This window comes from Lemur catta, chromosome 1, assembly GCF_020740605.2.
Source record: "Lemur catta isolate mLemCat1 chromosome 1, mLemCat1.pri, whole genome shotgun sequence".
Taxonomy (NCBI): Eukaryota; Metazoa; Chordata; class Mammalia; order Primates; family Lemuridae; genus Lemur; species Lemur catta.
Window position 1 is genome coordinate 78,998,292 of NC_059128.1, and position 25,285 is coordinate 79,023,576.

The window sequence follows — 25,285 nt, forward strand, 5'->3', positions numbered from 1 at the left end:
TCCAAGCCAGTTGTTACAAATGTGTGGCATCTGAATGTACATTTTGATTATCTATTTGGTAACAGGTTACTGTAAGACAAGTAGGAGCTGTCAAACTAAGGTGATCACTTTGTTGTAAAAAGGCCATGGTCATGGATCAGGGGTCTAGACTGTGCCATGAGGGATTATTTAGAGCATGACTATTTTCCAAGGGAGGGATAAAGAAAACCATACACACGCAAACACACACACACACACACACACACACACACACTCTCTCTCTCTCTCTGCTAGAGTTATAAGGAAGATAATTGGTGTAGCAAGTTCCCAAAAGAGAGAAATATTAGGATCAACAGACAGTATGTGTGTCTGTGTGGATCAGACTTGGTCAGAAGGTTCACCTCTTTTTCTACAGCAGTTAGGGAAGTGTCCCTTTACAGAGGGCTGAGAAGTGAAGGCAAGTGATTAGATGAAGGCCTGATTTTCCTTTCTAGAAGCTTAGCTAGTACAGTAGTCACCCCTTATCTGAGGTTTCGCTTTCTGAGGTTTCAGTCACCAGTGGTCAACCATGGTCTGAAAACAGTAAATGGAAAATTCCATAAATAAACAATTCATAAGTTTTAAACTACGTGCTGTTCTGAGTAGCAATGAAATCTCTCACTGGCCCACTCTGCCCTTCCCAGGATGTGAATCCTCCCTTTTTCTAGTATATCCACGCAGTCTACACTCCTTGCCCTTTAGTTACTTAGTAGCTGTCTCATTATCAAATTGTATCCTGAGGTTGCTAAGATCTATGGTAAGAACGAATCTTCTATCCATGAAATTGTGAAGGAAAAAGAAATTCATGATAGTTTTGCTGCTGCACCTCAAACTGCAAAAGTTATGGCCACAGTGCACTATAAATGCTTAGTGAAGATGGAAAAAGCAATAAAATTGTGGGTGGAAGACAAGAACAGAAACGTGTTCCAATTGATGGCAACGTACTGCACCAGATTAATTTAATTAAACTTTATCCTAGGTCTGTATGTATAGGACAAGGCATGGTATATACAAAGGGTTGGTACTATCCATAGTTTCAGGCATCCACTGGAGGTCCTGAAACACATCCCTCGAGGATAAGGAGAGAGAAACTTAATCAGACTATGCAAATATGTATACATCTATAAAGGATTGTAAACTTAGGGAACTAATGCCTGGTGGTCTCTATTTTCTCTGTGAAAGATGAAATAGTAGGATCAGCTAAGAAAATGTAGTGAAGGTTTGGAACAGCTATTGAGAAGAATGCAGAGGGGTGTGTAACAGAATTGCCGAGTAGCATTTAGGCCTGGCTATATACCCTAAGTGTGCACCAATCCACACAACTGCATGGATTTCTCAAGTAGGATTCAGTCCAAGTGTAGAACTAATAGGTGTTTCTGTGATGGATGAAAAAGGACACCAGGATACAAAGGAGATAAAGATGTAGGCAAGGAAATGGTTGAAACCTGTGACTCATTTCAAAGCACACATTCTATGCAGATTTTCAGGAATAAAAACATTCTTTTTCCCTTCTGGGGCCTAGCATTAGTCCCTTACACTCAAAAGATATTCAGATAGTTTTGAATGAGTGAATTAATTGATTAAAAAAACCCAAATCTGACTTTGCTAAACACTTCTGAATACAAGTATTAGGTTTAAATTTGGGATGAATATGTTCATTAATTTAGAGAATTAGAAGTCTGTCCCAAGAGCTACATTCCTATAATTTACTTACACTAAAATAACTAGACTGATGCCAAACTCTAATGAAGTCCAGTCTGGAACACAAAAGTTTATTAGAATAAAAATACATGACAGTATCCAACAGTAAAATTATTTCATACCGCGTGTAGGTTTTATCTCCATTAGTTTTTTTTAATGCTTTTAAAGTCTATGCTTTAAATAATTTGCACACCTATAAACAAATCTTAGATTACCAAAGATGCAATGTATCTATCAGATGTTGAATATCAAAATTTACGGATGGGAACTGATAGTTATATCCCACTACACTAAATATTTCTGTAAATTTTTTGGAAAAGAGGAAAAGATTAAAATAATTCACTTAAAATGAGGTAAGTTGTATGAAAAGGTTTTTAGTAGCACATAACACCAATGTTGAGAATATTAAAAATATTCATGGAAAATTCACTTCAACATTTGCACAGTCTAGGTTATTTCTTTAAAAACAAAAAATTGAAAATTACCCAAATTCTTTATTAGAAAAAGACACAATTATCTGGTTCTACTGAGGATCTGTGCACCTTCTAAGTTTTTCTCTCATTTTAAAAAAAAGAAGTAATACATTCTCAAGTCTACTGAAAAGGAAAAAACAAATTAAGATTAGGACCAACATTTCAAGCTGCCTTTTGGAAAGAAAATTAAAAACAGAGGTAGATGGTTAATTATTAGTTGCCAAGTTACCCAAGTGACTAATTTTTGTCTTGGTACACATTTACCAAAATTTTACACTTGAAGCCAAATAGTAAATAACTTTAGGAGTAGAGAGTAATACCTAGTAGAAGTTATTTCCTTATGTCAAAGAAAAGTAATAAAAAGTAAACCAGGCTTAAGACCCCTGTTAAGGAGATGATTGTTTAAAGCACTACAGCTTATGCACTTTTAAAGCAGGAGAATGAACCTTGCCCCTAAGCTTCTTAGGTGTGTCTGAGGCCAGCCACAAGCTCCGTCAGGCCTGGTCAGTCAAAGTAAGACTGCAGGGTCCCTCGGCGCCGGACATCGCAGGTCCAGCAATGGAAGCCTCCTCCCAGGGAATTGGCATTTCGAATGTTAACCTTAATGGTATTGATACCTGCATCGAAAAAGAGATGTGGTCAGTTAGATAGATTAACATAAAGATTTTCCTACAGAAAGCAAGCCTAAAGACTTGGAGCAATCTCATGGTTCTAATCCTTAAGGCTACCCCAACCCAGAATAGTCTTTTCTCTTTAAATTGTATTTTCACCAACTATATGGCATCTAATCTATTCCACTGCTAATATAAAGTGTTCATCAAAAAGTCAACAGAGACTCTGAAGTTTTGTGAGTTTTGTTCTATTGACTATTCACAAGTCAAAGGATTGGATGAACATATATATACTTAACAAATATTCAAAACGACTGAGTACTAATATGTTAAGGCCTTTTAGAATTATACTTTGTCAGACTGTTTCTAATTTTACTATGTTAATTTAGCAAGAAAAGCATAATTTAGCCAACTTGAAAAGTTGACTTCATATACTCACATATAAAGAGAGTTTATCTGATACAGGGTAATTTTACCAGGACACATTAAGGAAACAAGAGAACAACGCAGGTATTTTAATATTTGAGTTGAATGGTTATATAGGTACCAAAGATAATCAATTGGCTTAATCGGGTACCATCTGTAATTACAAGGCTGTGATGTGCATGGACTACTTAACCAACAGTCTTTAGGAAGAATCTGTTGCATTAAGACATAGTGGGATTTTAAAAAGAAAATCTATGCTCCTCTTTCAAAGAACTCATTATTTTAAGGGGGCAGATAAGCTACAGAGTCACTAAAGGGTCTATTGGTATAGTTGGGGAGAAGGAGGAGGCATGAGTCATTCAGGAAGACTTTCCTGAGAAAGTGAGCGTGGCTCTTACAAGTAAGAATACGGTTTGGACAGGGGTAAGAAGTAGATCTGGGATAAGGAGTGGCCTTGTAAATATGAGCAAAAATTTTCTGACATAACGATGTGTCTATTTTACTCGGATGGCTAGGGACGTATTTATCTTGAATTGGAGGGAATTCATTTGCTTGATCAAGTTTGCTTTAACAAGTTCCCTGTGTCTAAACAGACTTTAATTATTAAAAGTAAAATTATAAGTTAGATATTTGGTACATTATACTATTTTAAGCTGAGAAACAACAAAATCTTAATAGACAAAGAAAATGAACCCAAGCAACTTGGTTATTTAACAAAAGCCAGGGAAAAAAGTGGCAGAGCATTAGGGGTTCAGTCATTAGGGCTCAATCTAAAACTGACAGGCCAAACTTTTTAAATTGATACTACACTGGCTAAGTCACAGAAGATTGATAAACTTATTGATAAGGGGGTGTCTCAGGAGCTCAGGATGCATCTTCAACCTCCTGAGGCTACGCTTGTTGAAAACAAAATACTGGACATACGCAAAATAATAACTTAGTACCTCTAAAAGGAATAGAAATTAAATTAGATAAACCATACATCAAACCTAGTATGTCATTTCTTTGGATCTTCTCATCTAACATTTTCATACACAACATATTTCATTTGTTGTACATACCCAGCTTTTCAAACATCTTTTGAATTGGGACTTCATTGGCATCCACCATAACACGTTTTTCATCTAGCATTAAGACATTCATGGAAAGCCATTTGGATGACATCCAGAGTGGATGATCTAAAAATAGCAACAACTGTTAAAACATGTCTGCTATCATTTTTGTTTAAAGCAAGGATTTACTTGAAGTGAAGAATATTAAAGTGAACCAGCTCAATTCTTGCAGTAGTTCATGTTCCATGTGAAAACTTATTTTAATCTTAATACAATTTATCAATAAACGTTATGAATGGATCCATACTCATTACACATTTGGATTTCATCCTGTTTTCCCTAAAAAGTCATATCTTGGTTTTATGAGATATTGTTTTATTCTGTCTTCTCACTTTCATTTTCTATGGAAGGAAAAGTTGCAAATACAAGTCCCAGCCTTATTCTAGCACTCACAGTTCCAAGCACTACTTTATTCCTTACTGGGGAAACATTTTCTCTAAATTGCTAACATTTGGGCTACTCTCTATAGGTGAAAGATCCTTGGTCACTAAAGCAATCATTTTAGTCTATAAGTATATAAAAGTAAACATACCATCTGGGATGACTGGTGTTGGAGGAGTCACTATGGTCCATCCTGCTTTCTTGAAAAGATCAATCTGCAATACCAAAAAAAAAACCAAAGAGGCTTAAATCCATATATGCTATTCTTATTATTCTTGGTTTCTGATAGCCCTCATCATTCATTAGTAATCCTTTCTGAGAAGCTATCTTCTCAATTGCCAAAATAAAGAAATTAAATTTTCAAAACATTTGGATGATTTTGTCTGAATCCTAATTAAAAATGTATATAAAATCCCCACATTAAAGTTTAAAGGTAACAGAAGTATTATAACTTTTAAAGTTATTCTTGTGCTTTTCTCAGTTTTTAGAGATTTGAAATAGCAAAGATACTATAAGAAACTCTCATTTAAAAAAAAGAAAATATTTCCTATTTAGTTGTAAGAAAACAAAATTGTGACTATGTCAAACCTGTAGTCCATTTCATTGTCTATCACTTTGTATTTATGATAAATGATAGAGATGTATTTTTAAAAAAAGTAATTGTCTTTAGCGACATTACAACTCAGTCATCCCTGTGTTCACATACCCACTTAATATTTTGATAAATGATATTAAAATGAAATGAATAAATAATATTGGTCCTAGGCCTAAAAATAAGGGATAGAAATGAACAGTGACACACTATAATAGTGGTTTTAAAAAGGTGTGCTGCGGCTTTGCAAGTAACAAAATCACTCACCCCCCAACTGGAAGTAGGGGGCCACAGGCAGAAAGTAGGAAGCCGCAGGTGATGGGGACAGGCCAGCTGCAGTGCAGTGGCTCTGTTCCTCCCTGCAGGGTGGAGCTGGCCACAGGGAGCCTGACCCACTGGACAGGGAAGACACTCATTGCCCAGTGGCATTGCCCTGGCCATGCAGAGATCATCTTGTTTATAATTCAGCTGCTGTGGAGCCACTTCTGCAAGTTATGAGATAATACCACTGTGTTCAATAAAAATACATATACACGTACAAACTTGAGGCTTTGACAATAGCAACCAGCCAAAGTCTGATGACACTACACTAATTATCATAGCAACAATGTATATTTCTCAGTGTTGGACACTGTGTAATAAACACACCAGAAGCAATCCAACGTTTGATCATCAAAGGTTGAGCATTGCTGCATTTGTCAGTTAGAACCACTAGGAATCATGGAAGTGCTTAAAATAAAAGTGGCAATTACTTTAATTGCTAGACTCTATTACTTTCTCAGAGTCCTAAGAACTCTTTTACCTGGTGACAAGGTCGGTCAGGGTTGGAAAGCACAAGACCAGGTCCAATGATATTGAAGGTGGCATCAATATGCATTGGATTGGGATCTTTAAAGGAGATGATATGCACTCTGTAGTCTGGGGCAAGATGTCTACGCATCCATTCAATGCCCAGGTAGTTTGTAACCTGAAAGGGAGACATACAGTCTATAAAGATTTGCTTCTATGTTTAGAAAACTAAAAGTATTTAGGATGAAAATATTTTAATTTGGAAATAAAAAATACAATAATATAGTGTGAAATTTCAGAGGCAGCCTCTATCAACCTGGCTTCTCTGTGCAAAAATATCTCTTCCAGCTCGAATGAAGTCAGCAGCATCAAAGCATGGCTCAAACTCAGTTGTCACAAATTTTCCCTGAGCAGCCAATCTGTGTCTGTCTTCTACAGAATGGATGGGATAATCCTAATTGGAACAAGAATGAACACACACAATGCATTGGTTCATGAGGAAATTATTTATAATGCATACATTATCTTAAAAAATTAGTTCAACATCATTTCCCAAAATACTACTATTCAGTCCTAGACTAAAACATGCATGGGAATTACACATGATAAACAAACTAAAACAACAACAAAACAAAAAACTAAGCATTACAATAATTTCCTTATAGTTTCCTGTTATCCATGATTTTGCTTTCCACAGTTCAGTTATCTGAAGTCAACTGTGGTCTGAAAATATTAAGACAGTTTGAGAGACAGACAGAGGTGGGGGAGGGGGAATATCATACACATAACTTTTATTAAAGTAGATTGTTGTAATTATTCTGTTATTAGTTATTGTGCCTAACTCATAAACTTTATCATAAGTATGTATGTATAGGAAAAACATAATATATAATATATAGGGTTCAGTATGATCCACAGTTTCGGGCACCCACTGGGAGTCTGAAACATATCCCCCAAGGATAAGGGGGGACTACTGTACTTAGAAAGGAGTGCTACAGGGGCAGTAATTGATTTTGAAAATATTCCATGACCCACACATTGATTTATGGAGCTATCAATAAAAATATATATTTATACTGAAAGTTAATAGGATGAAGTCATACTGTTCTTTTAGTAAAGGAATTTGGTCCTGAGCCTAACTCACACCATAAAATGAGACACCATGCCTCCCCTGCCAAACTTGACTGGGTGTGGCAAAATTAATTCATTATTTACTTCTGTCTTTAAACTTCTAGAAGAAATTTTTATTTTTAAATTTTTCCATAAATGATCAAATAGTAAGTGGTTTAGTAAGGGACATACATTTGATTTTAGTGTGAATTTAGCCTTTGGACCAGGTTCTTTTTCTAAGAGAAGAAAACAAACTTGAGCCTAGTCAGCCTAGTGACTTCTCTAGTTCCACTAAGGACTGGCAGTACAGCGGTAGGTAAGTTTTCCTCCCTATAATGGAATGATACTACATTACTCCCTCGTAGGGTTGTTGTGAAGAATAAACAGGATTGAGGACATAAATAAAGAATTAAGCCCAGGACACAGCACAAGGTAAGCACCAAATCAGCGTTAGCTATTAATAGTATTATTACCGTAAGATCATTTACCTTATTTTCATCATAAAACAACCATTTTTTAAAAATTAGGTTATATTTTCCATTTCTAAAATGCATAATATATACAAGGTATCAGAGACTCTCTATCTTATTCTTTGTAGATTATTTAGAAAAGTTACTAATAAATTAGCCTATTATTAGGGACTTACCTGGTCATAAAGCTTATCACCCATCGTGGGCTTAGGAGCCGTGGTCCACTTGGCACCACGGTGGAAGTAGTCTTTGATAATTGACCGGTATGCTCGGTACTCAAAGAAGCGCGCACGCCACGCCATGGGAGCCTCGATAATCTCATTTCCCACGACTATCAGGATGTCCCGCGGCATCGCACTGTATAAACCTGACAGACCAAAAAGTTCCACCACAAACTCAGTGGTGCTAATTTCAAAGACAGAAAAGTCTATATATTAATAATATAATCTCATTTTAAGTAAAAAAATTAATAAAAACCCTGTACATGTGCATACATATAAAATTATATGAAAATGGAAAAAAATCTAATAATACATACTAGATTGTTAATATGAATTCTGTGTGGGGGTGGGGAAGCCAAGCGAAAAAAGAAAAAGAAAAAAAATGAAGCAACAACTGCACAAAGAGATCCTGAACTAGAAAGCTTTCACCATTTATAAGTTCCTTTCTTGCTAGCCAGAAACAGAGTTCTTGAAAGACTATCAGTAACACAAGGTAAAAATTGGGCTGAGAATCATTCTAAAACTATAAATTAGAACATGCAGCCACAAGAACAGTAGTGCAGCCATGTCAGTTAAAAATAGAAATGTTTCTATTCCCCTCTTAATTTCTGTTCTTGAGGAATATTAAATGTAATCCACTGTTCTTACGTAAAGAAATGACCATAAAGTTTAGGAAAAACTGCTTCTTTAAAGGAGATTCCACCAGATTTACTATGGAGTTTAGAATGTGCATATCTTAATCATATCAACACAAACCAAACGATTCCTAAATAATTTTTTTTTCTTCTGGTAAACTTAATTATGAGCATTAACTAATCTTTAAAGTTCTGAAGAATAAGTAAAACAAAGGAATCTCCAAGAAATTCTGAGAGCTTTCTCCTTACACGTTAAGAAAGAAATTGAACACTAAGACACTGGTAATTCAGTTATCTAACATCACTTACCCGTAGACTCAAAATCAGGAGTTTTATACTTCAGCGACCAGTCAATGGGGTCAGGCCTCTTCACTGTCACTCCTTCCGTTTTTAAAATATTGCACATTTCTTCAATTTCAGCAACAGCCTTTTTCAAATGATCTTTGGGAAAATAATGGCCTCCATGCTTCTGGTAAAATGGCCAGTACTTTTCATATGTGTTAGCCTAGAAGCAGAGAAAGTAAATGAAATACTTATAGGAGAAAAATACAACTCATAGGTTCACAGGCAGGAACAACTCTGTATGATGTAATGGAATTGAGACTACAACCACGACTTGTTCACCATCGATCCCAACATTGAGCATACTGACACTCTGGGCAAACACTCCACATTTGTTGAATGAAGAACTCTTAAGTTATCTTCCTGTTTTGAGGCCTTTTGCTGCTTCTGCCTGAGATCTCACGCCCAACCACTAAGAGCATGTCTGCCCACAGATAGGCTTGGAATCCTCTTGGCCAGTTTGTACCATGCTTTAGGTACAAAACAGGACACAGGCATTCCCATTAGAGAGTCTCAGTGAGATGAAACTAGGGAACAAACAAAATAGCCTAAGAGAATAAAAGCACCTATAATAAGCCAAAGCCATGGGCTATCCATGCATCCCAGAATTCCATGGGATGCTGGGACACAGCACCTCAAGGTATTTTATGACAAAAAAGAGCTTTTTTAACCCTGTTAAGGTCAGGAACATACTTTCAAATATGCTTTATTTCTCTTAAAAACCCATTATTGATTTTTCTGTTCAACAGAATTAGCACTAGGCAAAATTGTGCAGCTGTGCAAGTCTGCCTTTAGTACTTCCCTGTCAACCTGTCTCACATCAACCACATCACTCCTCTCCCCAATCCATTCGAGCTCTCACATCTCTTCAGGTCCTTTTGTCACAGAAGAAAATGGTCTGATAAACAAATTCACAAATCTTTTGTAGCTAAAAAAAATAAAAAACCTTAACAATAGAAAGTTTCCAAGGGTTATATGTATTTTAAAAGACAACCAGATAGAAAACCGTTGAATGCTTTAAAATAGCTCAATCCATTTGCTAAAAGTTACTGTTGAATTAGGGTAGGTACAACAACTGTAAAAATATTGTTTTTCCAAAATTTAAAAATCTAGAAAGATTCTGCATTCAAATTGTTATGCATGTGTCTAAGTTCTCAGTCAATTTAAAGAAATACATTGGGAAATGTACGTGATGCGTTCTACAATTGATCAAGACAGATGAAACAGAACTCTAATCAGAGAATCCAGAATCCAGACTCTAAGAAAAAGCCTTGGACCTTCATCAAAAGATTTGCAAATCAAGGTACATTTGTATGTTTTAAGTTAAAAAATGTTTTAAGGTTTTAAATTTAAATTTTTGTTAAAAAATGTTTAAAGCTGCTATTTAAAAAAATGTTTCTTTATACCATGGATTAACTATCCAACTACTAGTACTGATCATGTCAGATAATAGGGTTTCCATCATAAATCAGATAATTTCAGATAGTGGTAAGTACTAGAAAGAAGGGGTAAAATTGGATAACGGGCTCAAGGGTATCTAACTTTAGCTAGTGCTCCCAGCAATGCTGCCTGAGACAGGGCAAGTTCTCATATGCTCATTTCACATGCAAGGAACGGGGCTCAGGGAGGTCACATGCTCACTTGCTACCTGCACAAGCAGGACTAGAACTCAAATGCTCTGTTACTCTCACAGTGTTCCTAATACACCAAGGGATGTGGTTAATACACAGGTTTGAACATTTTTATCTTGATATGCAAAAACTTTTAAAACTGGAATCGCTTAACATAGTTTATATTGTTCCAGTGGTTTTTGCTCACCAAGACTGGACTCAATGTCTACATGTCTACTTCTTTAATGTCAAAGGAAATATCTTTTCTAGACTTTGTGTCTCTAGTTCCATTTTTACCTTCCATTTTGACAAATATAAAATCTATGAAAGCAGACCTGCCTCTTATTAATTCAGTATCTAGGTTCACATAACCCAGCTTGGTTAATAACAAATAAGCCAAAAAACAGGTCTTTAGAAAACGTGAATGATGCCAGTGAAGCTCTAAGGTAGGGGTTAGTAAACAAAAGTCCATGGGCCAAATGTGGCCCACTGCCTGTTTTTGTAAATAAAGTTTTATGGGAACACAGGCACACTCATTTGTTTACATATTGTCTAAGGCTGCTTCTGCACTACAATGGCAGAGTTGAGAATTGAGTAGCTGCAACAGAAACTGATGGTCTGCAAAGCCTGAATTATTTATTAGCTGGCACTAGAAAGAGAAAGTTTGCTGACCCCTGGTCTGAATCACGAATTAGTTCCTTTGCTTTTGAAGATGTACAGGCAAACAGCAGGCTCCATTTCTGGCCTATAAAAAATGTTATCAGCATTAAACATTTGAGTAATTTTTAAGACCAATCTACCCTTTCAAAAAACAAAACAAAAGCACTCCACTGTTTTCTTCTCCTAGGAATTTGTGCAGCAACAACCAGAAAGAGAGGGTAATAACAACTCTTTATAAATTCCTCTCAGACACATTGTGGTACTACTTATCCATTCACTGTTTCCTCCTTCTCATGCCAGGCACATCTCCTACAATCCACTAAAGCACAAGAAGCCTTTGAAAATTTAACCCTGGGTTACAGCGGATGCAGAGTTATGTTGTCTTGCCAGACTCATTCCAAAGAATCCTGCGTGACTATTTACGCAGAGTGAAGCGTGCCTTGATAAATATAAAGTAAACTTTCCTGGGAGAAAAAAGTTATTTGAACAGATGTGAGTTTTCTTGAATAGCTGATAATCTGGCAAAGGTTGGACAAAGTCCAAATGACAGGGCACATTACATTTTCCAAGAGATAGCTGGAAATTGTTTACACTTCCTTTATAGCACTGCTAAATGAGTTCATACTCATTTACCAAGTTGTCTATAAGATAATGAACACTTTATTAGACGCTTAGCGTATGATTATTTTAAATAATCTGTTGCAGAGATGTGGCTGTCTTCCTGGAAACTTTATAGTCTTTCAGAGCCTAAAATCCTTCATAGGGGCTTGCCAAATTAATTTTTAAATACTGTCTTTGGAAAGCTAAGAAAGGACAACAGAAACCTACTTCTTATTTATCCAGCTGTAAACTTATATTAACCTTGATTAATATTGTATTTTATAAAAGATCCTTTATCAAGGGCCTTATTTTAAAAAAAGATAAAAGCAAAACAAAAAGCACATATTTGATACCAAGTATTTACTATGTTTTGCAGAACAAAAGCCATATAGCTTTTGAAGATTGTGCTTCCTAACAACTACGTTCCTCACTCACTCCTTTTCTCAAAATTTCTCTAGCACTTACATCTCCCAACATCTTATGCTCTAATTGATTAGACAGTTTTACTATTTTATCTTTTATTGTTTCCAAACTGATTAATATATCTGTGTCATTCCTCTCCACTAGAAGTCACAGCCTTGTCTTCTAGGGGTCATGTATGTCTTAGATGTACCTTCTTCTCCCTCAATACCAGCCTTAGAATGTGGCATAAAACAGAAATAACAAAGTGAATGAAATCAATACTGTAAATGTTACTAATATCTACAACCAGTACACTCTCAATGGACTTTTGTAATATAACTAGCAAACAGGATCCATGCAACTGTAATGAATTGTAGTTTTGTCCTTTAAAATAGTGAACATGTAACCTTTTACCTTCAGATTAATCCTGTTAGGTAGATAGCAAATGTCTTAATATCTTCATTTTACTGGGGCCCAGAAATTTCTGGAATCTTGCACAAGGTCAAACAGCTAATTAATTGACACTAGCTATCAAGCTATTATCAAATACCTAATTCAATCGCAGTCTGCTGACTTGCCACAAATCCATGAAACTACAAAGTCTAATAAAGTTATAAATCAAGTGACAAAGAACTCAAAATAATGTCTGAGAATTCTGATTCCATAAGATCACATAATATGAAAGGCAATAATTTTAAAGATAAGTGGAAGGATAAATTATTGCCTGAATTTGAACTTTAATTTCACCCAATTAAAATGGTTAGGGGATGGGACAACTTCTTTTCAAGAAAAGACTTGTAAAGACTATGTGTTTTTAAAACATGTGGATGATATGTAAATTAATCTGCTCATCAAATTTCAAATATCAGAACCAAATATAGTTTCATAACAATTAGAAGAAATTACTTTTTCTATTACCCTCTCTCCCAGGTCTAACTTAAGAATCATTTTCTTCAAGAACACTTCCTACCTATCCAGCACTTAGTCATTGCTTTTTTTCCTTAGCTTTCCTGGCACTAAAATTAAACTGTCTTGCCAGTTCATTGGAGTAAGATACTTAATCTTCATTTCTATGTGAACATCATATCTCTCCAAACAGAAAGGAAGTTCTTTTGTGTTAACACCTCTAGAGCCCTGATACGCAGTAGGCAATATTTCTGATGACCATGACAACGCTGTTACAGAACTTATTTCCTTAATCCTCATTACAAATAAAAATATAGATATTCAGGAAGAATTTAAGGACACTGAAGATACATTTGTAACCCATTATTAATGGGAGCTTAGGCTGTGTCTACAATGTAAATGATGCTCCCTTAGATGTGGGACCCTTATACTGTATACAACCTGAACACCACCCCATAGAGGCCCTGACCATAAGAATATCACAGATTAAAAACACTAGGAGTTTTTCAAAAGAGAGCTATTACATGTTGCCAGGGAAATACCGGAAGGCTTTCTGAAAGGAGTCTTTGGAGCTAGGTGGTGGTAAATTTAAACTATAGGTAAGAGGGCACAGGAAGATATGTTCAAGAGATTTAGGTAGGAGCAAAGACACAGGGATTTCTAGGGAATAGAGAATAATCTAGTTTAGCTGCTCATATGGTTATCTTATAAAGTCTTCTGACAACCAGGGTGGCATATTAGAGGAGAGGAAAGACATAAACAGGAATGAACATCTGCTAACCTGCCATACTAACACATCTCTAATGTGTTTAAACAGGCAGTCCTGGAAATGCAGACAAGTGCCAGATTGTGAAGGATCTTGAATACCATGAGGACTTTATCCTAAGCAATGGGAGGCTAGCAAAGTGGAGGAGTGAAGGGAGCAGGATGAGCAGCATGATCAAAATTTGGGTTTAAAAAAATCACTTCAATAGCAGCTGGAAGGGAATTTGGAGAGAAGAGTAAGTAGGGGAGACCAGTTAGGAGTTAACTGCAATAGTCCAGGCAGCAGATGAGCTTCTGGCCTAAGGCAGAGGCAGAAGAATGGAGGCAAGATTCATTTTGACAAAATATGTGTTAGATCTTGGAGAATGGATGTGGAGGATGTGACTGAAGGAGAAATCAAAGATGATTCTTTAGTGTTTTAGCTTGATTAAAAAGGAATGCCAAAACTTAAAAGGGAGGAATGAAGAAGGGTCTAGTTTAGTGGGGTGGCTGGCAATTGAACTCTAGATGTACCAAGTCTGAGGTCCTGCGGCAATAACCAGTAAGGAGTTTAACATGTTGATTCTGAGAGAGATCTGGACCACAGTGGAGGTGGTGGGTTGGTGGCTGTGAGAATGGCTAAGAGAAGGAGGTCAAATGAAATTCTGCTCAACCCCAACATTATAGACTGTGAAGGAAGATCTGAGGAACAGCGAATCCAAGGGAAGAGTTTCAAGAAGGAAGGAATTATCATTGTGTAACCAGTGTCAAATACCACAGAGGTGTCAAGTAAGATAATTCAAAATTAACCCACTGTATTCAGGAGGTCTGGGGGAGTCAGCCAAAGTGAAAGCAGTTATAGAGGAGGTAGTAGCAGAAGCCAGACTGCAGAAGGTAAGGAGGGAACCCACTTTCAGACACATGAATACCCTTGCTTTACCTTCACCTCCACGGTGAATGGTGGAACACAGGCGTTTTCTGCTCTGCCCACGATCACTTCCTCCAAGGGGTCCCATTCATTGTAAGAGGAGACAGGGCAGTCCTTGGGCAGAGGATCAGTGGCCTTGTCGTCAGCTGCACAGGAGTTCTGGGAGGAAGCCGTAGCTGCCTGGGTGCTCTGGAAAGTTCGCTGCACCCATCCTGTTAAGGTTCTTCCAAGCTTCCAAGAACAAAGAAAAGATTAGTGTGCACCCCTATACAATACTTGGGAAGAGGAGGATGAGGAAACAGGATGAAAACTCAGAATAACACTGTCATTTAAAATTCTTTAGGAGAACTTAAACCAAGATGTTAATAGTGTATAGGTGGGTAGTGGGATTATCGGTGATTTTTTTTAACCTTCCCATTTATCTATAAATTCTTCTTATCTATTAATTGCTACAACTCTTTAAAACCCCTCAGAAGATTGTGTCCCCAGAGACCATACACCCCCTTTTATATCTCAGAATGGGTTTCTGCGATCAAACTTTAAGCAACCCTTCTGCAGATGATGGGTCAACACTCTTCTCAGAAAATGGTAGAAAGCTGCTCTACATCTTCCTGCCAAGCCCAGCTGGCGAGGGAGCCTCCTTTCCCCTTCAGTATCAAAGGTTACCAATACTAGGCTTTTTTATTTCTCAAATGAAAATGTGGAAGCATTTGTAAAGGACTTTGTCTTTCAGAATAATCAGCATCCAACCAAAACCTTTTCATCTTTGACATGCACTTCACATTCTTTGGCATGTCAGTTCTGAGAGTGACCGACTGCCATCTGTTTTGTTTTACAGATGGTCCACAGTACCCTAGCCAAGATAAGGATTAACCCGGGCACAAATTTAAACACCGAAAAAGGAGATCTAAGAACTTCAAGAACTTCAAGAACCTTTGCAAAGTGTGGGCCTGTAAAATCTAGAGTAGGGAGCATCCCTCTCAACCACTGAGCAAACCTCAATCCCGCAAATCTCGATTCTTCTCTGTTAAACTGGGGTGGAGATCAAAGCAAGAGGGAGAGTGGCAGCTGTTCAGGAACCGGTTCCTGGGGGAGCCAAACTGTCCAAGCTATTCCAGTCCCAGGAGCAAGGGAGGGTCTGCAGGCGCACGCTGGCACCTCAGGCCAGCTGAGGGCGGGGACCGGGCAGAAACTGCGTGTACAGGCTGAACTCGCCCCTCTCCTCTCGCAACTCAGGGCTCCATGTTACACTTGAAGCGAGCCTGCTCGCTCGCCCTCCGTGCCCATTCCCTTTGATGCCTCTTCTCCCCATCCATCCACTCCACACGCATGTTCCCGAAAGCTCCCCAACTCCACGCCCACCCCGGGCTCTGAAACCCCATAACGCCACCCTTTCACTACGAGGGGTCTCCGTCGTCCCCACCCCCTCGCCCCGGGCGGGAAGCTCGGTGGACAGAACCGAGGTCCAGACGAGGAGGGCGGCGCCCCGCGCTGTGGGCCCCGCGCCGAGACGCGCAGACAGCGACTGTGCCCTGCGGGGTGGGGCCGCAAGGCAGGCCCTCCTGCCCCGGGGCCGCCGCCAAGTTCCTGGCAGCCAGCCACGGCTCTTGAAGCTGAGCTTCCAAAGGGGACCAAAGGGCCGCTGTCAGGCAATCCTGGCTGGGGAAAGCGAGGGAGCGCGGCGGCTCCGGGAAGGAAGCGAGCGCCCCACGCCGCGCGCAGAGCCCAGCGAGGGGGAGGCTCGCGGCCACGCACCCGAGACCCGATGTAGTGCACCGCCTCGGCGCCGCGGCTCCCGCCGCGCAGACACCGCACCCGCAGCATCGCCCCGGCCCGCCTGGTCCTCGAGCGGAATGTTCCCGGTGCTCGGCCGCGTCCGCGCGAAGCTCCCGAGAGCGCGCCCTGAGCGGGGTGGGCGGGCGCGCGCCGGCCCGGCCTTTTGTAGCCGCGCCCCGCCCCGGCCGCCCCCCGCCGCCCCATTGGCTGCCGGGAACAGGTGGGGGGGCCGGGGCGCGGGCCGTGCCAGCCGCCCGAATTAGGAGCTGTCTGGAGTCGTGGTGGGGCCGGGTCGGCTCGGGCTTGCCCTTTTTTAGTGTGTCACCCCCTGCTTGGCTTCTGCTGCGCGCCCGGGGCCCGACCGGCCGTGGCGTGGCCCAGGAGGCCCACTGGTGTCTCGGGGAGGGGGGCAGGACGCAACTTCTGATGAAGCAAACTTGATGTTATATACATATATTGTTTTAAATGAACATTTATGAATTTAAATATGCAAAGCGTGAGTACAAGCTTACGTTTAGATTCACGTATGTGCACTGACCCAGTCCCCTCATTTTGGAGTGAACGAAACCACTTAAAGACTAGGGGGCTTCTGGGTGGCTTCTTAAGGCAACGCCGGCGTGAGGCTGGAGAGGACCAAGCCCGGAACGCCGGTCATCTGCTCCCCCGGTTACTGCGCTTCCACCCACTAGCCTGTTGGGTGTTTGGAACACTTGACATTTCAAATGGTCTTTGGCCATATGCTCCTGGCTTGAGAAACTCAATCATGAAAATAGAGACAAATGTGGGTCAGATATAAGGGAGGACTACACATAGTTTTTTCCTTCCATTTCATGTATTACCATTTTTATATTTATTTATTTTTAAATTTTTTTAAAATCACGTATTACAATTTTTGTTTCAGCTTGATTAGGATGCTTTTTTAGAAAAGTATTTCTCTCACAGTGCAGTGTTAATTGTGAATTTGTGCAAAACTAGAGAACAGTTTAACGTTTAAGTTCCTAGCAGGAAAAGGGGGCAAGAGATTTATTTTATTTTTGTACTTACAAAATATGTAACCATTCATTTCTAATGAGCTGTCTTTTAAATTCTGGTATCTCAAACTTGTTTCCCAGAGATCACTGATAGAAGGCACCAAACAATCAGGATGGCATTGTTGAAAGAGCCTTGGAGAGGGAACTGGGAGAACCGAGTTTAGTCTTGACTCTGGTACAGACTACTTTGTGTCTTCTTGAGTTGCAATCTTTATCTGCAGAGTGAGAACAATTGCATTTATTGTCCCTAGCACACTGGAGTTGTTGAGGGGCCAAAATGAGAGATTGTGCTTGCAGAACTTGATGTGGCACTGAGTTATATGGATATGTGGTACTGTATTACCACTCTAACAACAAGGATGCCCCCAAAAGTCACAATATGGTGAAAGGAGTAAGTCTAAATTCATGTCTTAGCTCTGCTACTAACCTGGTGTGTGACCTGGAACCAAATCCCTTGCCCTTTCTAATGAAGGCTTCACATTTCTAGTGAGGGCTTTGGGAAATCTCTAAACATTTCTCAAAATTGAAAAAGTATCAGCTGAGTATGGTGGTTCACACCTGTAATCCTAGCACTCTGGGAAGCCGAGGTGGTAGGATCACTTGAGGTCAGGAGTTCAAGACCAGCCTGTGCAAGAGTGAGACCCTGTCTCTGCTAAAAATAAAAAGAAATTAGATGGTCAACTAAAAATAAAAAAAAAAATTAGCCAGGCGTGGTGGAGCACGCTTGTAGTCCCAGATACTTGGGAGGCTGAAGCAGGAGCATTGCTTGAGCCCAGGATTTCAGGTTGCCATGAGCTAGGCTGACCCCATGGCACTCTAGCCTGGGCAACAGAGCGAGACTCTATCTCAAAAACAAACAAACAAACAAACAAAAAACCCAACAGTATCTTCTCCCAACAATAAAATGCAGCCACCTCTGAGGTCTCATTCTCTCAGTGTATTTCGGGTGCCCAGAGATGTGATCCTCCTTAATAAAGGAATTAGGAGTACAGTAAGTACACATAACAAGGCCTTGACATTGCCCTATGCCATTTGTCTAAGATCTGAAGACATCCTCATGTCACCCATTAAAGACACTATTTTAATTTTGCAGATGTAAGAATTGGGAGTGCCTGGTAATAATGAGGCTAGAGTGTCATTAGGTTTTACGTAAAGCCATACAGCACACCCTTATCTCCTAGGATCCAGCAGAAAGTGTGTGGATAGAACCACCCAAATCAGTGCTACTGTTATAAAAGCAAATCATATCACTGCCCTTCTCTCCTTTATTTTTTGTTCTCAAAAAAAAATTCTGTAACAATTTTTAGATTGACCTCATAAATTGAAAGCACAGCCTTCCATACTAGATTGTTTGTCTAAAACTGGGCCAAACCTGCACAGTTCTCTAGTGATACTTGGTAACTCCTTGGTCTGTAGTTGTTGCTTTATTCAGAATAAATGGAATACACTGTGAACTCTTGCTGTCCCTTCCTTCGCTGGCAGTAGATAATACCAATAACTTTGATTGAACCAATAATTTTAAGATCTTGATGGTCTCATACTTAGTGGTTACACATATTCAAGTCTAATAGTAGAATGCCCTTGTAGCTTAATTTAAAGGCATAATTTAGGGTAGTGTGGCTGTAAAAGGGGATAAAAGGACAAGGAATAGAAAACACATCAGAAACATGAAAAAAGATTCTTGTCAATTTCTCCCTCATTACTGTTCCTTCAGGGATACAACTCTACCTGTTTCCAACCAACAAGGCACAGAGTTTTTGAGATGTCTCTTGAGAGTAAAATAACACAAAAAACTAATAAAGTCATTGGGTCAACAAAATGAACAACAAAAGAGCCTGTTGTAAGAATTACTTCATTATCATGGTTGACTTCAGAATCTATGCAAAGGGAGCAAATGTACGTACAGAGTAAGGTGTTCCTAGAACTTAGAGATACAGATACTCTGTGACACTGGTAAACCCGTAAACACACCATCTGACCCCCCACACACTAGGTGACATTAGCGATCTTCAGAAGTCACCCATTCTAGGAGATATTTGTACCTATAGTTTAGGGCTGTGGTCCCGAACCCTGGGCCATGGGCCCATATGGTCTGTGGCTTGTCAGGAACCAGGCCACAGCTGCTCCCCAGTGCTTGCATCACTGCCTGGGCTCCACCTCCCCCACCAACCCCCATCGCACCCCACATCTGTGGAAAAATTGTCTTCGATGAAACTAGTCCCTGGTGTCCAAAAAGTTGGGGACCACTGGTTTAAGGGTATTTCTCAAATTAAATTAGAAAAAAAAGATGGTATTACTCAAGTTCAAATAAGGTAACTAAAGTGTAGTCTCATAAATGAAATGCAAATAAAGTTAAAATTTAAAAAAAATATCATTTGGGCTACATTAATATCTTTGTAAGCATACACAAGACACTGACAACATAAGTTGTCCCTGGGAAAGGGACCTGGGTGGCTGGGGGACAGCAGTGAGATTTTTCACTGTAAACCTTATTGTACTTTTGAATTTTGAACATGTGAATGAATTGCCTAATACATAAACAAAAAATAGATTTTAAAGATGGCATTTACAGAAGTGTGATTGTCAACACGAAGTTTTTAAAAAGGAATCCTAGGTGCATAATCTATTAGAGTCCACGTATACAGCTCTGTCTAAGGATGGAATTAGAATTTTTCTGTCCCCTGGAAAGGTGAATCCTATTGAGGATAAGAATAATTCCATGGGTTTTTATGAAATCTTTAAGACTATTCACCTCGTCCAACTTCTGAGCTCACCAAGCAAGCTTCTCATTCCTAGAGTTGGGAAAGGGGTTACCCTGCAGGCTGAGCACAAGTGATCTGGTGGCCAGAAAGATAGACCCTTCGTGTAAAGTATTAAATCAGTATTCTAGTTTATCCCTCAGAATCTGGTGGGTTTAGTAGGTGTAGCTCAGACCTTGCTGTCTGAGTATGTTCCCCTTCTTAATGTCCTCCTTTTCCTGCCTGCCTAGTCAATTCTGGGTAAACTGATGAAATCTACTTTCTAGATCTAAAATGCTGTGGGACTGCTTCATTCCCACAATACCGTATTCTATTAGCTCACAAGACCTATCACACTGTCCTGGAATTGCCTGCCTATCAGTTTGTCTCTCATTGGGCTGGTGGCTCCTTAAGAACAGGGAGCCTGTTTCATCCACCACCATATCCCTAGCACAGTGCTTGACATAGCATGGGCCCTCAGTCAACTGTTGTTCAATGCCACACTGAAAGCCCAGGCTAGAATAAACAGACCTTCCTCTTTGATATCTTGCAGTCTTTGATTTCAAATGAATTGTAAAATCTTGTGAAGGCAGCCTCTGCACTGTCTCCTTACAAATTGTTTTTGGATTTTCATTAGTTATGAACAGTTGTGTTATTACTGCCCATCATCTCCCTGTAAGGTAAATTCTTTCATCAGAAGACAAGTGCAAAACAGTAGCTCCAGCTAAGTTAAACCCCAGCTTTCTCCAAGTGTTTAAAATAGTCTCAGCATAAGTTAACACTCAAACTGATCTGACTTTAAGAAAACTGAGGAAGAAACATCTGGAATCTGCTCCAAGGGATCTTCTTATTTCTTTCACTTCAGTCTTCAGATACCCTTCTGGAATTTAAAGGTAGTAAACACTATTCTCCTTTTAAGGTCCTGATACACTTAAATTAAAAGGCAAAGGTCAACCCATCTGATAATGTCTTGATATCCGAGTATACAGCAGGCAATTTTTGTTGGTGGAAAAACAACTGCATCTGTTCCGGCCTCACTTCAGTCTTTTTTTTTTAAATAACAGCTTTATTGAGATAAAATTCACACAGCATAAAGTTCACCTTTTTAAAGAGTACAATTCAGTGGTTTTTAGTATACTCACAGAGTTATGCATCTATCACTGCTATCTAATTACAAAACATTTATTATTATCCCACAAAGAAACGCTATACCCAATGGCAGGCACTCCCCCACCTGCTCCCCCAAACCCAGGCCCTGGCAACCACTAATTTACTTTCTACTTATTAATTTGCCTACTCTGGACTGCTATAGTTTGGATATTTGGCCCTCCAAACCTCATGTTGAAATGTGAACCCAAATGTTAGAAGTGGGGCCTAATAGGAAGTGTTTGGGCCATAGGGACAGATCCCTCGTGAATGGCTTGGTGCCATCCTCACAGTAGTGAGCAAGCTCTCTTTCGATTAGTTCTCATGAGAGCTGGTTGTTAAAAAGCATCCTCCACCCCTACCACATCCTCTTACCATGTGATCTCTGCACACACCAGCTCCCTTTCATCTTCTGACATGAGTGGAAGCAGCCTGAAGCCCTTACCAGAAGCAGATGCTGGTGCCACACTTCTTGTACAGCTTCCAGAACATGAGCCAAATAAACCTCTTTTCTTTATAAATTACCCAGTCTCAGGTATTCCTTTATAGCAACACAAGAAGACTAAGGTATGGGCATTTCATATAAATGGAACCATACAATATGTGGCCTTTTGTGTCTGGTTTCTTTCACTTAGTATGTTTTTAAGGTTCATCCATGTTATAGCATCTATCAATATTTCTTTCCTTCTTAAGGCCACATTATATTCCATTGCACAAATATACCATATTTTTTTTATCTATTCATCAGTTGATGGACATTTGCTTCCATTTTGGGCTATTATGAATAATACTGTTATGAAATTCATGTACAATTTTTTGTATGGGCATATGTTTTCATTTCTCTTGGATATATAGCTAGAAGAATTGCTGTGTCATATGGTAACTCCATGTTTAAAATTCTGAGAAACTAGGAAACTGTTTTCAAAGTGGCTGTACCATTTTTACATTCCCACCAATAATGCATTAGGATTTCAATTTCTCTACTAGCCAACACTTGTTATTGTCTATCTTTTTGGTTATAGCCAATCTAGTGGGTGCAACATGGTATCTCATTGTGGTTTTGATTTATATTTCCCTAATCACTAATGATGATCATCTTTTTATGTGTTTATTGGCTATTTGTACAAGACATCTTCCCTGGGTTACCTCAATCTTAGGAAACATAAAAATTGAAAGACCTTTATTTAAGGAGGAATGGATGCCTATTTTTAGGAACTAACATTCTTTTTTCAAATTAAGACAAAGCTAATATTTGCTTAAAAATACAAAGGGGCAATATTTTTTTTAAATACATTGCATAGGACATTTGGGTTAAAAAACCCTTTTATCTTAAAAAACTATGAAAGGTAACATCAGAGATAAATGATCAAGAGGAAATTTCTCTTTTAGAATAGATTAGTATGAAGTAAATATAGTTCACTCAAAGAATTAAACAATGGGCTTGTAAAAGACATTATTACCAACATTCCTATCTTTGAAAGAGCCTTTGAGACTTGCTTAGATGTCAGCCGATAATGTAATTAAGTCAAATCCACCCTTATGAGAAAAGGTAATGTTATTATTTTAATATAAACTCATATAGAAAAACTCAGTTTACATAAAAGATAAAAATATGTATGTGTGTGTGGGAAGATCCTACCACATGGCCCTGTCCCATAACAGTGCTCAATTAATATTTGTTGACTTTACTTAATTTTAAAATCATTTCTACTCTACTTAAAAATAATAGCTACCATTTCTTAATTACTTACTATGTGCCAGATAACAGCTTCACATTATCTCATTTACTCATCTATAAAGTATTCTTATAATAATCTTGTTTAGATGAGAAAACTGAGCCTTACAGAGGTTAAATAAATTGCCCAAAGTGAAACAGTGGCCAAATGGCTAATAGAAGCCAAAATTCAAACCCAGGCCTCTAAGACTCAAAAGCCTGTGCCTGTAACTTCTACACCACTCGATTTTCTCACAAATTCTCAGGGAAATATCTATTACATGATGCATGGTAAATATATGCAGCACAACTACTTCCAATGTTAGATACTCTCCTGTAAGGTTCATGTTGCGTCATATCCTGCCACTTATCTCTCAAGGGATTTCCAAGTGTTTCTTCCAGGAGCATCTATCAGATAATTGTCCTTCTTAGAATAAAGCTGTATCCATAAAGATTGTGCGGTAATGAGTCTTTCACAAATTGAACTTACGTGCATCAGATATAGCTGAATGCTGAAGAGAGAGAAAGATAAGAACATAGTATGAGGCCCCTAAACAAGATCAGACACGGCTTAGATGCTCTGCTGAGAACTCTACACAGAGAAGAGAAGGTATTTTAGCATAGGTGCAGCTGTTGCCCCCTGCACTGTAGTCAAAGGAAGAATATCAGGAAGGGGAAGGATGCTTCAGAAGGGTCTGTCCCATTGGGATGGTTCTGGAAATACACTACCTTTCATCCTCACTTGAGTCCAACCTTAAGACTTTGAGCAGGAGCCCAAAATAGCTCCACCCACCCTGCTGCAAAAGCTGCACCTCACATATCTCCCTAAATTGGTACTTCCCTTTCTTAATCTAACAGCTACTAGCACTGGTCGTGCTGCCCAGGGGTGGGCTGGATATAGACAGCACCCAAGAGTGAGGAAGGCATATTGGCCAATTCTGGAAATGATGTTGGCGGTTCCATGGTGCAATGGTGAGCACTCTGGACTCTGAATCCAGAAATGATGTGGAAGTTAGTGAATCACCATCATTACACTATATAATATCAGTGCCACAAGATGCCTCTGCCCCTAAGCAATTGCTGGTTTTGCAGGAAATATCCTTTTAGCACCTTAGTGATGGAAGGCAGCTGTCGCTGGACCTTCTCCTTCATCTCATTCTTCAGCTCAAACTTCTCTCCCAGTATTTTTTCAATCATTTTGTTCAGGCTGACTCTCTATTTACATTTCTGGTCTAGAGCCTCAAAACAATGCAATAAAATCAGAAACAGATTGAATGACCAACAACTAGAGAATGGTTAAGGAAATTACATCACATTCAGCATTTGGCAAAATGCTTGGCTTTTAAGTAAGTAAATATTTTTTCCCCCCAAGGGGAGGGGAAGGGGAGAGCAATACATTTTTCTTAATGAATATTTCTTTCTTTTTTTTTTTTTTTGAGACAGAGTCTCACTTTGTTGCCCGGGCTAGAGTGAGTGCCGTGGCGTCAGCCTAGCTCACAGCAACCTCAAACTCCTGGGCTTAAGCGATCCTACTGCCTCAGCCTCCTGAGCAGCTGGGACTACAGGCATGCGCCACCATGCCCGGCTAATTTTTTCTATATATATTTTTAGTTGGCCAGATAATTTATTTCTATTTTTAGTAGAGATGGGGTCTCGCTCAGGCTGATCCCAAACTCCTGACCTTGAGCGATCCACCTGCCTCGGCCTCCCAGAGGGCTAGGATTACAGGCGTGAGCCACTGCGCCTGGCCGGTGAATATTTCTTAAGTGAATGAATAAATTTAGGATTTAGAATAAATAAATTTCATCACAGGATAGTCATGCAGTCACTAAGAAGAATGTTTACAAAGAGTTGTTTTTTAAAGACCGTCTCGCTCTGTCAACCTGGCTGGAGCACAGTGGCATCATCATAGCTCACTGTAGCCTCAAACTCTTGGGCTCAAGCGATCCCCTTGCCTCAGCCTCCTGAGTAGCTGGGACCACAGGTGTCAGCCACCACAACTGACAAGAATTTTTTTTTAATAACTTAGGACAATTCTCATGTCATGATATTAAGGGAAAAAGAACAGAATATGAAATTGTACATATAATATTCTCTCAACCATGCTAAATATATATATGCATATAAAGTCCCAGAAATAAATTCACCA

The 25,285-nt window shown here is 39.2% G+C and overlaps 1 protein-coding gene across 1 annotated transcript; it reads right to left on the reverse strand.

Moving 5' to 3' along the window:
* Nucleotides 1–1,771: 1,771 nt before the first annotated feature.
* Nucleotides 1,772–16,776, reverse strand: GATM (glycine amidinotransferase). The gene is made up of 9 exons (XM_045528330.1): nt 16,487–16,776; nt 14,744–14,962; nt 8,849–9,044; nt 7,860–8,050; nt 6,420–6,557; nt 6,117–6,281; nt 4,874–4,937; nt 4,291–4,407; nt 1,772–2,809 (listed from the first exon to the last, which is right to left on the reverse strand). The coding sequence occupies exons 1-9, from the start codon at nt 16,709–16,711 to the stop codon at nt 2,697–2,699; spliced, it is 1,428 nt and encodes a 475-aa protein (XP_045384286.1). The 5' UTR covers nt 16,712–16,776; the 3' UTR covers nt 1,772–2,696.
* Between the last annotated feature and the right edge of the window lie 8,509 nt (nt 16,777–25,285).

Excerpts from the sequence above, each read along its gene's own strand:
- GATM (XM_045528330.1), bottom strand. The coding sequence starts at position 16,711 with ATGGGGCGGCGGGGGGCGGCCGGGGCGGGGCGCGGCTACAAAAGGCCG. Across the intron at positions 14,963-16,486 it reads TGCACTACATCGGGTCTCGG|CTTGGAAGAACCTTAACAGG; the intron begins GTGCGTGGCCGC and ends TGTTCTTGGAAG. Across the intron at positions 9,045-14,743 it reads CATTCACCGTGGAGGTGAAG|GCTAACACATATGAAAAGTA; the intron begins GTAAAGCAAGGG and ends CTCTGCTTCTAG.